Source organism: Botryllus schlosseri, chromosome 4 (genome assembly GCF_051294905.1).
Source record: "Botryllus schlosseri isolate E-star chromosome 4, Bs_hap1, whole genome shotgun sequence".
Classification (NCBI taxonomy): domain Eukaryota; kingdom Metazoa; phylum Chordata; class Ascidiacea; order Stolidobranchia; family Styelidae; genus Botryllus; species Botryllus schlosseri.
Genome location: NC_137239.1, coordinates 20,027,449 through 20,043,815, shown reverse-complemented (window position 1 = coordinate 20,043,815; position 16,367 = coordinate 20,027,449). Strand labels below are relative to the sequence as shown.

Below are 16,367 nucleotides of genomic sequence, written 5' to 3'. Positions count from 1 at the left end.
ACGAACTTCATCTGTGTTTAATTATTATGCTTAAGGGCCAATTTCTAAATTCGAATTGTATGTTGACGGCCGCCAACATCGAACGTGTCAGCTGTCACAGGTATTCACTATTCATCTATACGGCTGCGGTTCGGCCAACGTTTGCGAAGACAAGCCGAGATCGTAGGATCCAGAAGAGGATAAAAATTAATGAAATCCGCTCATTGATATCTGCGTTTGCCAGATTTATAAGATGACGATACAATCTGACCCGATTAAGCCGATTAAGGTGCTCAGGTTGTACCGAATATGACACATACCATCTGCCAGAGCACGGGAACGTAAATAATATTCAAGTTGATAAAACAAAACTGGAATAGAATCTAAAATATACGATGGAAAATTGTCAAAGTGAAACCAATTAGATAACGGCACATTTGATCAGTCAGCTATATATTGATATATATATATATATACAATAAATACGCTAAGAGGCTATCGACATTAACTCAATAGTTAATAAACACGTAATAGACAAGACGAAACATTCTTTGATTTAATTTAAAACGATGCAAGATGAATCTTCCGGTAGCGTCTTCTTTTTCAGTTGGTTACAAACATTCATTCTATGACGGTCTAATGACGTACCAGGCACTCACAACTCTGCAGGTCAGTCTGCAGATAAGATTTTCAATTGACCTGAAAACCCATTTGTTTCGCCGGTTACCGAGATCCGCAATCAAGAGATTGACTGCCGAAGCCTGAAGCACCACTTGATAATATACGTTCCCGAACAGACAGCATCATACATGCCCTTGTCCATTGCCCACTGTCCACTCTGTAGAGAAGGGCAGCGAAATTCATTCATCGCAGTTTGAAGACAGGGTTAAATATCAACCTATGGAAAGGATTTACGCGGCTTTTATTCACGTAAATGGGAACCAATCCCGGATAAATCTCGAAATTTCATACGGAGCGTGCGCCAAGTTATCGTGCTGGATCGTAGGCTCCGTTTCATTCATACTATCAATCCGTATACTGTCATGCATGAGCATTGAGTTTGACTAGGTTCGTTTTTTCCGCTTGTTTTGCTGACACGTGGAACAGCATCGTCGCTCCCTTCAGTTATTTCGGCGTTGGTCAGCTGCGAATCGGCCAATGACATCGGTCACGTCGGGGCAGCTTCGCATTGCCACCCTTGGCGATGCATTATAATTATTGATATCAAGATTCCGAGAGAAACAAAAATTACGAAATAACGATACGGCTCAAAGAGATATCTCTTCTTGCCCTTGCTCAGATCAGGAATATGAATAACGCTATAGTCGGCGATGAATTCCGGATATCCATACGGTTTGGAATAGTAATAGAGTGTAGCAGAAGGACCTTGAAACACCACCATTTGAATTTGCGATCCGCAAATATCTGGTATAATATGAACACTTTCTGTTTGCGAGTCGGTTACGACACTATTATTCGTGTGGTATATCCGTAGCGTGCCAGCTTCAGAGTCGTCTACTTTTTCCAACACGGTCATCTGCGCGTTGGAAGTCATTGGCGCGGAGCAGTGCCGGCCTGTCACGTTTACGGGCACGAGGCAGCCGTATGACTGATTGCCGGTCTTCTTTAAATTCCATTCACAAATGAAGGCGTGCTCCGCTGTGTAGAGATAGGAATGTGTGTCCGGAAAGTATGGGGCAATTATCCGACTGTTAGATGATTCTATTGATCCTCCGCAACTGAAATACAAGGATCGGGATTTAATGCAAGGTCGCGTCTGTGCTAGCAACATCGCTGTCCTTTAAAGCCAGTATGTAACTCCACAGTCCACAGTCTACAACAGCCTGTACCTTCGAAGTCCTTACATAAGTTTTGGAGGTTTATATATGTCCTCATTGCCATGTCATAAAGAAGTCCATAGAAAAAGTGCGCCGTGCTTCAAGTCGGCAATACCGGAAGCAGAATATCGGTCTTGTGTAAAATAACCATGACCAGCCATAGTATGTTAATCGGATTTGGAGATATAATGTTCAAAGGGGTGTAAAGAGGTGGTTTCGCACCTGTCGAGTCTTAGGGAAACGGTATATTGCGCAGCCATGTTCGTTTTATATCACAGGATTGCGCGTGTGTGTGTGTGTGTGTGTGTGTGTGTTTGTATGTGTGTATGTGTGTGTGTGTATATATATGTGCATGTGTGTGTGCGTGGGTGCGCCAGGGCCCTCCAAATTTGGACTTGTTCATTGTAAGGGGGTCTACTACCCCTCCGTCAAATTGGGTCTGTGACGTGACGTCCGCAATCTTCATTCTTAGTACTGCACCCAAAATTTAATATGAATGTATTTCGAAAAAATCAACTCAAGTTATATAATGTTCATGCGAGGTTGTGAGTCACAACACTAAACAGTATGATCCTTTATAATACGATGAAGACATATTATGACGATTCAATTTTGTAGCTCTCAAATACGTGTATATTTGGTTAATCATTTGGCGGAAAATCTTCAGGGCATTTTTAATGTACAAAGGGCTCTCATTGTCAAAAGTGTTTTAACATAGAATCACCGACCCAAAATTTCGCACAACTCATTTTACACGAATCATAATAACCCACGGCTGCATTCATGGAAACACGTTGCAAACATCGCCGGTATATATTCGCGCAAAAAGCGCGATGAAATATTTCGAAACTTGACAGATTTTGTCGACTGTTAATTTGCAATGAGACTCACGGATATATAGAACTATTGTTCTACTATATAATAATTATTCATATGTCCCTACTGCACCATCTATTGCGCTTCCATTTTTCTTCAGCGCCTCCTACTGCCCCCTAAACCCAGCGCCTCCCATATCGTCCTCTGAGCGTTTCCCCCCCCCCTTGGGAGCGCCAGAGCCCAGGTTGAGAACCACTGGTCTAGCGCAAATCGGATAAACTGTACTTTCTGGTTCGAGATTTTGCTTTTGCCCAAAAAGACACAAAAGGTAGGACACTTGAAAAGAATCCACTACACCCAAAGATATATCTCCACAGGGATTGGTGTATAATTTGACTTATTTGCACCCTATAGCATAAATGTATAAGCCATGATGGAAATCTGGTATAAGCACCTATTTTCCACCCATGTGTCGTGTACACACCACACAGCAGAGCGTTTACTTACACGAAATAACTGAATTCCAACTGAGGTGAAGGATACCCCTCACTGACCAATTGTATGAGAAGAAATCCGGTTTCGGCCTTCAACACGCTTCTGAAATCCCACTCAACGGACATTCCTTCAGCGTCGACGTAGAAGTGGGCGAGCAACTTGGAATCGCTTCTAAATCCGTCTCGCGCTTCCAAATGGAATGCAATCTTCGGGCTAAGCGGCCTTGTCGTGTTTTTGATTGTGGTTAATAGCGCAATCTGAAACATGTAAGCAGTGTACGATTCTAATGTCAATTACATCCTAAACAGCTCTAATTTTAACATAACCGCAGCGTATTTACAGCAACATTTATGCATGTATTGTTAGTAATGTTTTGGTGGTGACGGGAGTTAGCAAGTCATTAATTGGGTTGGCAGAGACACAGCACTACAGCATGCGAGTGCTGTTGAATGGGGATAAGATCTAATCATTCTAATGTAAGCTACTTTTCAAGGGGTCGTATTACGAAAACTACAATCACAGAGCAATACTTGCCGAATTAAACCCATTCTGTAATGTCGGTCGTTATTTTTGGTGCACGAAACGTCAATCTCGACAGCAAATAATAATCGCTCCCTCATCTATGATTCAGCAAAACATATTTCTACATACTATGTAGTATGTGCAACCAGAACTGGGATTGTTTGGAAAAATAATTGCATTTGATATCGGATCACGTTTCGCATCTGTAACTGACAAATATTCGAACAACCACCTGTTTAAAGTGAAGCACTACGAATGACGTAGGCTACACGAATACTCATTCACCAGTACGGCCGTGACAACGTGCAAAATTACAAAATAAGTGGGTGAACGCTCACGTAATTGTTTAATTTTGCGACATCGTGATAATATGGCTGAATAGGCGGTTATGGCGATTTCACAAACAAACATACGATCGCGAGGCATTTATGATATATCCAATATCCATTATCTATTCCTCCATTATCTTGCAATTCATAATTTTTAAAGGGAACATGGAATTTTCTATTGAATACCAGCCTGGTATAAATTTATATAATTTGAGAAATCCACTCCAGGAGGCTAAAGAGCAAATACTAAAGTCAAGCGGGTATCCGTTGATGTGTGTCAGCAGGTTGCTTCTACTCATTATAATCTTTACATTGCATTGAGATCTTTCGATATTTTGAGCGTATAGAATAGCAGCTATCGAATGAATGAACAACTAAACATGAGCTGCGAACAGCACTCGTACCACTTTAAACGCAGTCATGCAGCTATGGGCGGTAATATGTGTAACACATTGATTACAGTACCGGTATCAAATATGCGGAATTTGTTTTGTGAATTTTAGCTTACCTACCCTGTGGCCGATTTCCTTAGCTTTGAGTAGCCATCTTGACCGGATTGGTTTGCCCTCCAGATCAATCGGCGTGGAAAGCACCTTAGCTTCGGGGTCCACCCACAGCGATGTAGTTACATAGCCTTCGTCTCTGGGAGCATGTCTTGCGCTTACCGGCGGCGTGGTGGTCGTGGTTTGCGCACCTAAATCGCATAAAATTGACGTGATGGTGTTGGCGTCAATCACAGCTATATGCTGATCATAATTTGAGTTCTAAATCCCAATCTTGAACCGATGCTGAATCACGCTCAATCCAAGTCTATGCCTAACACTTATTCGAATAGATGCAAAGGGCGTAAGGAAATATAATATGATTACAAATCGTATGCATAAATCTATTTTTATTGTTCATCTCTGATTCGAGTTTACTCAACACGTGTCCGCACCCATGAACAGAGGTGGTCAAAGTAGTCAAGAAAGCTACTCAAGTAGACGTAGAAGTAGCGACGAAAAAATCTACTCAAGTACGAGTAGAAGTACTTCTTACATAAACAATCTAAACTGCTTGAAGTAGAAGTAGAATTGGCTGACTTTAAATCTATTCAAGTAAGTAAGTAGTTGTGAAAACGATCGTAATTCGTTCTCATGGACTGTCAAAAGCTGCAAATGAAGCTATGCGGAAGGTGTAGTGAGCTTGATTCATATTGATGCATCCCAGGACGTGTCAATTTGTGACAGAATAAGCAGTCGTCCACATCATGGGATGTAAATAATAGTATTGATATGGAAATGCGATACTAATCCTTTGTTTACTCGAACACCCCATTTAGAGAATATCAGAATATCATGGCATGGCGCCCTCCCCCATATTATAAGGCCCTTAGTTCAGTCGAAGAGCAATACGGAGAAGTTGTGTCGGATATGGCTTTACCACTTTGCGCGATTAGTCTACGTTAATTAAAAATATGGCAGTTCGTGAAAATGCCATATAGTGTATAGCTTTTTTTTTCGGAAAATATAAGGCCTTACTACACTTGCTTTTATACTTCAACATGTATGTTCTGAAACTGAAACTGTAATTAGAACTCAACGGATAATACTCGTAATTAAAATAAAAATACAAATACTACTTTTGAAAGTTTCAACGGTGGTCTGCTAAAACAGGTCTAACGTTTAAAAAGGTCAAAGTCCACTTTTCCAGATTAGGACGCGTCATGGGCTGCTAGAGGTAATTGCTAGATTGCGAGACGGTAGTTTCAAACGTTATGGGGGCCATACTTACTGTGATTAAATATTAGATATAGGCGACAATGCTGTGTGAACGGAACCACGAAACCCGGTATCTAAATTATATTCAGTGATACTTTCGTTAAAACATATTTGTCACTCCATATCTATACTGTCCGCGAAGCGCAACGAAAATTCTGGGTATTACATGACTTTATGCAGATTAAATGTTGGTACTACGTGAAAATAGGCCCGAAATTCCTTCGGCTATCTTTCTTATTGGGGGATTAAACTACTTCTACTTGACAAACTGAAAATAGCGAAAAGTACGTAAGTAGTTCATAAAATATTACGAAGTAGCAGTAGCGAAAAAAAGATCTAGTTGAGTAAGTACCAGAAGTAGAGGGAAACTACTTGAGTACTTCGAAAAATTAGAAGTACTTCGTTACTGACCACCTCTGCGGTCATGAATATTATAATCCAGGAATATCTAGATTTTGATCGTAGGGTTGCGCGTTTGCATCTCTTAGAATCATCTATTTGCTACCTACTCACTTATATTTAATATCTAACATATTATATAATAAATTACACGAATACCCAATTCCATGGCATGGATAAGTTCCAAATGCCGGAGCGACTAACCTAATGCTGCAGTCCTAAAATTCCTCGCTCAAAAAATGGTAGGCTGCTATATTCGGTGCACATTTTGAATTAATCTCCATAATGTTCAACCAGCATCATCATTTCCATTTCCTGATATCTTGCTGTTTTATTCACGGTTGACCTGCAGCGCGCAAAAGGAAATCGCTTTATCGGAGTGTGCAAAGTTCATTTGCCGTGGGTGCAATGTTCTAAATTTATTCAAAGTAAAACATAACAGAGTAATGATTCCCACACAACGTGTGTGGCGTACATTTAGGCCAGTGGTTCTTAACCATTATTAAAACGAGGAACACTCACGCTAATCTGCAAGTCTTTTCGGAACCCAAAATTTTACAATCTACCGCAATATACATCTCCCTACACAGCTAATAGATTATACTATAGATTACTGCTGCAACAATTGAACTTTGCGTCAACAGAGTGGTCAAAGAACAAAACCATCAAAATATTATTTTTACACTAAACGAAATCATTATGATCTTCATTGCAAATCAACGTGACTTCTGTTGATCTCTTTCAGTATCGAATGAATTTAAAAATATGAATTATATATGGTCATGGTCAGGCTCCGTACTCCGTCGAAAAATCACCCTCAACATCTGCATTGTTCAGAACGATCGAATGACCGCAAAACAATAACCCGTTGTGGCTCTCCGATTGTTCGGACAATGCCGATAATTCAAACTTGGGGGGAGAATTCTGGGTTCTGGGTGGTTCAGAGCCTGATCATATTTTAATTTATATTTTCGGAATCGGTGCGACAGTAGCTTTCGATCAAGGCCACATTCAGTAAATTCTGCCCCCTGGAAGATAACTTTTGGATTGCCAGAAATCCTACAGTCGCTTCCGCAAAACAATTCTGAATGCAGCCTCAGCGAAGCGGCAAAATCGGTCGTTGCCATTCCATGTTTACATTCGATACTTCCAGATAACATGTCTAGAAAGGCGAGGCTTCGCCTTGAAAAGTGTCATCGTATTGTTCGGTCGAAACACAACAGCGTGACACCAATTGCTTAATTACAATGATGCTTTTCATTATCTTACTTTTCATTAGCTTCATTAGCTTTTCATTAGCTTACTTTTTCATTAGCTTAATTAGCTTTTCATTAGCTCACTTTTTCATTAGCTTCCTTGTTTAATTAGCTTCGTTAGCTTTTCATTAGCTTGCATGTACAAAATAAAGGCGCCCGATATAGGCATATATGCTGACAAAGTATTACAAGACTACGGTTTACGCTGTGTGTAACGTTGACTGGATCATACATCCATATCCGTGTGTTTTAGTTGCCGGTATTATGGACACAGTCATGACTTTGAAAAGCTACTTATGTAGGCCCTATAGATCAATATCGCCCAGAGGCCATGTTCTCAGATGTTAGAATAAGACACGTAATGTTCATTAGTAATGAAAACTTGCGCGACCCGTGTTACTATGGGCCTTTCATGGTAATTTAAGGGGGTTCAGTAATTTAGGATCCATATTTGTATTCGCTAGATGGCGTATGGTTGATGATAAGGGCTCTGTTTATCAATACTAGTAATCGGCCCACCGGACGCTCCCCACTGTATCTACCGATCTTGTTGGGTCAATATCACATTCGGGCTACTGCTGTGTCGTATTATAATTTGGATAAAAGGAAATTCGATCAATTGGGACTTCAAGCAATATACTGTTACTAATGTACTTAAAGATCACGTATATTTACATAGTTAAACTATAGAACTTTTCGACACTGGCAACTGGGATGTTATAGGAATTCCAGCGACCGCAACAACCAGTACGTAAAATGGTGGAGAGATGGGTGATGTTGCTGGAAAATATATGAAACTCAAAGTATAAAAATGATTAATTCTCCCGAAAATTGATAAATTAAGAGCATCCGCCTGACGGTTTGCGTGGAAGGCAACCCGAATCCACGGTCCGTTGCAATATCAATAACTTTTAGAAATGTTCAGGGCAGCGAGCTTCAATAATATTTTTAAAGTTTATAGTCGTACATTTGACAAGAGTATAATCTAACCGCTTCCTGGCAGGGATGAACACAACTCTTCGAATATTAATAGTAACGATTCGAGTCGAGTAATAAGAGATGAGTTTTGCCAGATAATCAAATTATTCGCCCTCTCCTCACAAGGAATAAATTATACTATACACATAAATTATAGTATCTCACTTTTTCTTGAAAGCTTTGTTCATATCAGAGCTGCCAAATGATAGGGCGCAAAGTTACGCACCTATTGGGAACATAAATTCTGTAAAGTAGTAATCAACTACCTAACGGGCAGTAAAATGAGTATGGGGGAAAATATCTTCATATCTTTAGTGTGATATTCTCTGGCATCCCCTTCCATTTGGTCGCATGAAAGGCATAGGCCTATATATTTAAACTTTTATAATCATGCATAATGGTAATTACTTCATAATGAGAGATACTCGTCTCGGCGGAAAGGCTAGTACTCGGTTGGGTTATCGATTCAGCCATGGCCTATTTTAATAGGCTCTGATTTAGCCCAGCCTAATAATTTGTGACTCTCATATTACAACACGATACTCTCAAGTAGGGATGGTGTGAACGCGAGGTTCACGTTCGCGTTCTGTGTGTGAACCTCGGAAATTTAGAGGTTCGCGTTCACAACAGAACCTTGGTAGGTTCTGCACTGTGAACCTTTTTGGGAAATTGTAATTTGGACTTCACTGTAAGATCTTTGGTTAAAATATATTGCATTTCAACTGCGGTTCACTCTATGCATGGCGCTGGCAGCATAAAAAATCAACACTAAACGAGCATGCACCTTGACAACATTAAAAGTTTTACTAGCTTTTTTGTTGCAAAAAATTTCTCGAAATATCCAGCTTTCCGTTTGTGAATATTTAGTGACTCTCTGCTGTGAGCTTGACCCGCAATCACACAACATCACGAGCGATATACGTAGTCAGCGAATGATGCTTATTCAACCAATCAATGACATTGATATCGTTTTCTGATGTAAACAATCGAGGGGGCGTACGGGGTCAATCTTGACTTCATATCCTTACTGTATCATTAAAACCAAATCCGTGCGATTAAGGTGCTGGCTACTGCTATGTAACTTGTTGTTTATGGTATCGGTAGCGAGTATAGAAACCCGTTTTATACTCTGCTCAATATCAATGTAGCTATACTCAGACTCCGAACACATTGTCAGGTCTGTCAAAGACCGTTAAGGCGTAAGCTTATATTCCCTGGTAAGTCCTCGTCGAAATTGTTGGCAAAGCGACGGAATGTATTGATTTTATGAGATTATTATATGCCTTCATAACTGCGGTTGATACATTTAGCGACGTTTAAAACGCCAATATGTACTTCAGCAATGTGACATTATGTGGCCCGAGTCTTCGCTAGGTATCGTGTACATTAATATAGAGTATATAGACTATCACTTCATTGAAAGATAGGGTTGGAATTAGCAATATGACGTCACGAGGTTCACGTTCGTGTTCACACAGAACCTTTCAAAAAGGTTCGCGTTCACACGAACCCGAACCTTTCAGAGGTTCACACCATCCCTACTCTCAAGTCTCAAGTACGTGTATAGGCTACACGTACAATATATAATATAAATACAAAATGAATCTATCTGACTAGTAAAAGTCGACGAGATTCGATGATTTTCGCAGATTTTCTTAACTGTCACGTAACGGGACGCAACAGATAAAACGGCCACATAACATTATTACCATGAATTTGTACTATTCAACTCGCTGTACTGATGTTTAATTCATATTTATGCATTCTGCAACATTAATGGACAGTCGGACAGTTAAGTTTGCAGTTGCAGTCTTTAGTATGAATATGCCATCTTCCTTTCTCTTTTGAAATATGCATATTGTTGTCATCAACTCCAATTTTTAATAACAATAATAATATTATTATTACTTTTAATGACTACTTCTCAATAGCAAACCCTTCATGGTATAAAATAAAGCATAACATGGTTGGGTTATATTTTTGATCTGAACAAGTCACACACAATGTACAATGCGATGTATAATCGACAATGTGGCACAATGTAGCACAGTCACCGTGTCGTGGGATCATTCGATTCGCTAAATGTCCAACACAACGCGTCGACAAACTATTACATTCATTTTGCATGACTTGGACTTCGTACATAACATTTGACATTACTGCATTATTTATGGCGGCCGTAGTGAGATGTCTGCGGTATTCGGAGATTAGTTCTGAATGTCGTCATCAATTAGTAGTTGTGATTTAGCGAATTACGGATAGACAGATGTCTTGTCTGGTTAATGCGAGACGTGTGGTATCGACGAGATGGTCGAACACTTCTAAACTTCTAGCGATCTCTATTCGATCCAACAGCAACAGTTAAAGAGGACAGCGGCAAATCTGTGCATACGATTCGGATCACAAATCTACTATCGGATTCACGAATTTTACTCAACAGCGGCCAAATGTGTTCTCGCCGGAAGAGAGTTGTGACCGCAATGAATTTGCATAGTCCTTAGAGAACAGAGTAGCCGATCACCATACTAGAATACTACCAAGAAGAACAACAATAGCAGCAACACAAATCTCTTCTCGACAACTATAGGAATCGCCAAAATCGGCTAGCGAGAGCGTTCATGTTCATGTTCACCCTGTTCAATGTTCATTGGATACGTGCAAAAATATCTCATCAAACTTAAAGTTTCGATGGCCGTTTATGAAATGGTGATAATATAGTATCATAGAACTTTCTCCTGTGCTACGTGTGATTCTACGAGCATAATTCATACGATTTAATAGCATAATCGGCTAAGGAGATCGGTTTTCGATCTTTAGAAATCGAAGGACGTATAGACAGTGATTTTCCCGGAGGCGACTTAATCATTTATACCGATATTCATCAAAATCTAGAGTTGGCTAACATCGCAAATTACTAAACCTGTCTGTTTCATTCATAATCGCTCCGAGCCACACGAGCAGACATATATAACATACAATTTCATTCAAACGTTCATGCGCAAACGTCATTGGAACTGCCATACATAACATTTTGATAGTAATCAAGCTATGTATAAGCATTTATCCCATGCTGTAAGCTTATTACGAAACGAAGTAAGCCTATTACTGCTTTTGTAACTGTACGACTGTGAAATTGCAACACGAAGCGTCACAGACCGGAATGTTATCTTATCCATATCAATCTGTGTCCGTCCAGTGCATTATACTTAACCACGCTGTTGATTTCAACGAAGCGTCGGAATGCCTACACAACACAATGAATTGCAAACAGATACATTACAACTGTTGAAGTGTTTGGTGGTTGCTATTCGGCCAAAACAGAAAGACCAATGATAAGGAAGCTACTGGTTCCAAAAGCTTGCTTGAACTTGCGATTAGAATGAAATATTGCAGAAACTAATCCACCGCTGTCATCGGAACAGTGTTCGGATGATTCTACATGGACGAACCAAGAAAGAACAATGAGCCCCTCACTGGAAATCTCGCGAAGTGTTTTGTGTTATTTACATACACAGCGTTCATCACGTCATGGCAAACTGCTTGGGTACCGGTGTCGTCACCGGGGCTCTTTCCGAGCGACCCGAACGACGAATAAACTCCACACAAGCTAACGAGCATCCCATTCCCTCTGACCAGACTTGGACAATTAGAAAATTTTCAGCTTTTCTGAATTAGATTAGAATTAGAATTAGAGCTCCACAGTTTTTTTCAAATTAGATTAGAATTAGAATTAGAGCTACACAGTTTTTTCCAAATTAGATTAGAATTAGAATTAGAACTACTAAGCTTTTCCAAATTAGATCTGAATTAAAATTAGAGCTACTAAGCTTTTTCCAAATTAGATTAGAATTAGAATTAGAGCTACTTAGTTCGCAAAAACTTGGAAATTAAATGAAATTGTGTATGGGAAAGGAATACAGCAAGATTCAGTTCATATCAAATCACAGTGCGTGGCGCAAAAGGCCGTCAGGCGATAAGCGCCACATATTTTTGTTTAATAAACAACAACAACAACAACAGTGCATTCCCATAACCATAAGAATATAGTTAACTTCTGTACACCAAGCTTGGCTCGATTTTTACTATACTTTATTAAAATATGACTTCTTTTGTCGTAACCATGGGCATCGCCCATGTTAGTCAGAACGGCGATGTACTAACGTAAAGTTTTGAAAACTTGATTGTTGTTCACAGACCACAAGCTACTCTAGCAGGCTATTATTCGTCAAAATATCTACTATGATTGCACGGTGAAAGTAAGGCGATGGCGGCTTGGCACTGGATTTCCCTGCGCAAGAGGGATATTCTTGTTAACTCACTGCAATAGTGCAATATGCCTCGGACAAAGAGGCATTTTCAGGAAAACAATAATTAGATTAGAACTAGAATTAGAGAATAGGGACATTTCACAAATTAGATTAGAATTAGAATTAGAGCATGGAAACATTTCACAAATTAGATTAGAATTAGATTACTAGCATTTCGCTCTAATTTAGTGAAATTAGACAACTAGAATTATCTAGTTGTCCAAGTCTGCCTCTGACAGTCGACCGCCTTGTTATGTACATTACCAATATTCAAATTGTACTTACCCGCAACATAGATCCATAAAATCACAGCCATGAAATGAAAAAGTCTACAAACACCCCGTTTGCACCAACTGTCTGCTAACTTGGTATTCATCATCTTGAGAACTGTGATGAAGAGCGGATGTACTCCAGAACGACCACAGTTACCTCCCTCCAAGTCAGCAGAAATTTTAATGTACGCATTCTAAACAGTCATATCTATTTTTAACATGTCCGGCGTTATCGCCCGTCGATCTATCTCGAAAAAGTTAATAATGATAAGTGAAGGCACCGGCTATATCTAAAACAACATTGAAGTCCGCTAACCGTGGCCGACGACTGCGGGCGGTCGGAACTGTTGAACTGAATCTATTGTATAGAACCAAAACTGTTGTTCAATGACCTTACGCGCATGCGACTGTAATATCTTATTTTCTACAGGTTTAGCCTTTCGACAACAATAGCCCATTCAACGGGATTTCCAGATATTTTACTCGATTCAAATCACACCGTTCAAAGAAAAGGAGAGCGATTATCCTAATGCTTTTTCAAAACAGAGCTACTTCAAGCATTCAACATCAGGTTCTCTCAAAATATGACAACCTCACACACTGCAGCGAAAGCAGTCATTATTATATTGAGACTAGTACATATATAGTTGGGGCTATCGACTGGTAGCACTTTGCGCTCAGTTGTAAGTGAGAAGCCTAAATCTCTTTCGCCACTCTCATTGGGTCCTGACTAAACTCAACTAACTAACTAAAAGGTTAATCAAGTACCAGATACCAACCAGCAACACAGAGTCTCTGCTGCTGCGTAAAAAATGCCACGATAACGTCTTACCAGAACCTGAATCAGATCAAGAAACCCGGCCCGACAGTAACGAGCTTGATATAAAAAAAGAAAGATTGAATCTCTTCAATTCGACAACTGCAGATGTGCTTACCTGATTCAATATTTTGTCCCTCGTTTACACTAGGAATGAAATGCGATACAAATTCCGAACAATGACATTCTCAAGGGTGCAAGTTTCCTACGAAAAAGCAAATAGCTATAGTGTCATGATTGTTAACGTCCTCATAGTTACGGGAAACAATGAAACGACGCGATTGTATTTTAACTCTTATGTCCAGTACATAGAATTTAAAAGCTACGATCACCATATACTACTTACGGTGTAGGCCAACTTATATATTTTCCATCCATCAGACACAATTATATACTTATAAAACGACTAAATAGTCATAAAGATTATTAGGCTTTATTAGTATCGTTAGATTCCATTATGGTACTTAAAACTTGTGCTCACTAGGTTTCCGTGTACAAAATAAATACATTATGGATGGGTATTAGCTATCCCATAATGAGGAATAGGAATCGAGGCCTTCACAGTAAACAAATTATTCATTACCTGTATCGAATGAGTCGGATAGCGCAATCTGAACGATATAAATCGCATCCACGCTATAATGATGGCGCAAAATCCACGATCATTTGGTTTTCGGGATAATGCGACTATACCGATCATTCAACAAAATTTTCAGCCCAGACTTGGACAAATAAGATAATTCTAGCTGTCCGGTTCGACTTATCTAGCCAGTTATTTAGCGCTAATCCAATTTGTGAAATGTTTCTAAGGTATAGTTTTAAGTCAACTCTAATTTCTGGATCTCCTGAAGTTGCTTGGAAAACTGTATACTACAAAGCGAACCATCAAGCTTATGAGAAATCTGATTTGATATTAACTGAACTTGATTTCGTTGTATTTCTTTCTAATTTAATTCAATGTAAGTTTTGCGAATTCACTAATTCAAATTCTAATCCAATTTGTAAAAGCTGAGAAGTCGAACTTTGCATTTAAAGGTTTAGAGAGTACTATACGTGTAAAATCTCAGAGCGTGCCCACTGCCCAGTCCAGTGGCCAGGTCACTCTCAAATGACTGACTGGAGTGGAAGAATAACTCGAAAAATGTATCAGTGCACGCATAAACTATCAATGGCCTCACTTGACACTGCTATGCAATATAAACTCCAGAAATTTACCCATGCTCCGCATAGTCGTGCGATACGTAGAAACGGTGTCGGCAATCCCCAGAACGAAAGTGCACTGCTCTATCCGTTGGTAGTTCACTCAGCGGCCTGGAGTAAACTTAGCAGACCATAAACGTCGACCCATCATGTATACTACAGCAACAAGTTCCCTTAGCAGGGTTGAAGCGTCAATAGCTTTCTGACAAATGAACATAACGGGGGCCTGTAATAAACTAAGCATAAGCTTAAGCATGTACTCATTGTACTGCTGCTACTAGCCTGCTCATCGTCAGAAACCGTCGACTGTAGTACATCAACAAGTTGCCTACGAGCTGTTACCTGTCAAAAAGAAACCCGCTTGATGCGATGTTGTAATAGCAGCATGCAGTCCAATATTCGTAACGTTTCGGAAAATTCCGGTTTGCGATAATCCGACGTTTTACAAAATCATGGAGCGTGGCCTTCGCCGTGATCTTGGCACTCTGCGTTTAATTATTGCGGCGTGCGGAACTTTGATGACCTAGGTTCTTGTGAGATCAACGTGTTGACAAACGCCGAGCACGCCTTTCAGTTCAGCCCGCACTATCACATAGCTTTGATCAATAGCAATTATTTGTTTTCGTCTGATAAAGTCATGAAATTTGATGTTGTCTGGATATCATATGGCTTGTATTCTCTGCGGAGTTTATCGCGAACAATCTTATCTCCAACATTGTGATTTGTTACCAACAAATGATGAACATTAGGTATGGAATTTGATGATTTATTTGTTTATTTATTTATTTATTTATCTATTATTATCGATTTTTGTTAGTTTTGTTCCATTCCTATTACTTCAATGTAGGTGCAGCATATGATAAGAATTTAGCATATGAGCGTATCGATGCGCAAAACTGCAACTTATATTTTGTAATTGTGTCAATTTCGACAACCTAAAACAAATACTATATAGCAGTGGCCGGGAACCTACGGCTCGCAAGTCATATATGGCTCTTTTGGGTATAAGATATGGCTCTTTAACAAATTTTTAATTTTGTTATAAATTTATCAATATTGCAGAAACTTGTTAGTAAATTTTCATTACGTGCAGAAAAATTATTCTCGTGGCAGCCTAAACTTGTCTTTGAGGGGTCAAGACAGTGGGGTATCCAGGGTTAGGGTCTCGTATCCCCCTTTTCAAAATCCTAAAATTTTTAAGTTGATGTCGCGACGGCGACTAACATCACTCGCGAATTCGATCTACCCGACATCGCGCGCCTCGAAATTTTGGATTGATCAAAGAGAATAGCAGCCATGGCGACGTTTGTATGAAAATGCAGTTTTACAATACACATTGTTTTCTTGATCTACGCCGAGAAATGAACTTGGAAGTGATAATAAAAATTAGAAATTCAAA

General features: G+C 39.6%; 1 protein-coding gene across 1 annotated transcript; it reads right to left on the bottom strand.

The window, feature by feature from the left end:
* Nucleotides 1-309: 309 nt before the first annotated feature.
* Nucleotides 310-13,637, bottom strand: LOC145437311 (uncharacterized). Its single transcript, XM_080314508.1, has 4 exons — nucleotides 12,965-13,637; nucleotides 4,492-4,673; nucleotides 3,141-3,385; nucleotides 310-1,718 (listed from the first exon to the last, which is right to left on the bottom strand). The coding sequence occupies exons 1-4, from the start codon at nucleotides 13,056-13,058 to the stop codon at nucleotides 1,148-1,150; spliced, it is 1,092 nt and encodes a 363-aa protein (XP_080170634.1). The 5' UTR covers nucleotides 13,059-13,637; the 3' UTR covers nucleotides 310-1,147.
* Between the last annotated feature and the right edge of the window lie 2,730 nt (nucleotides 13,638-16,367).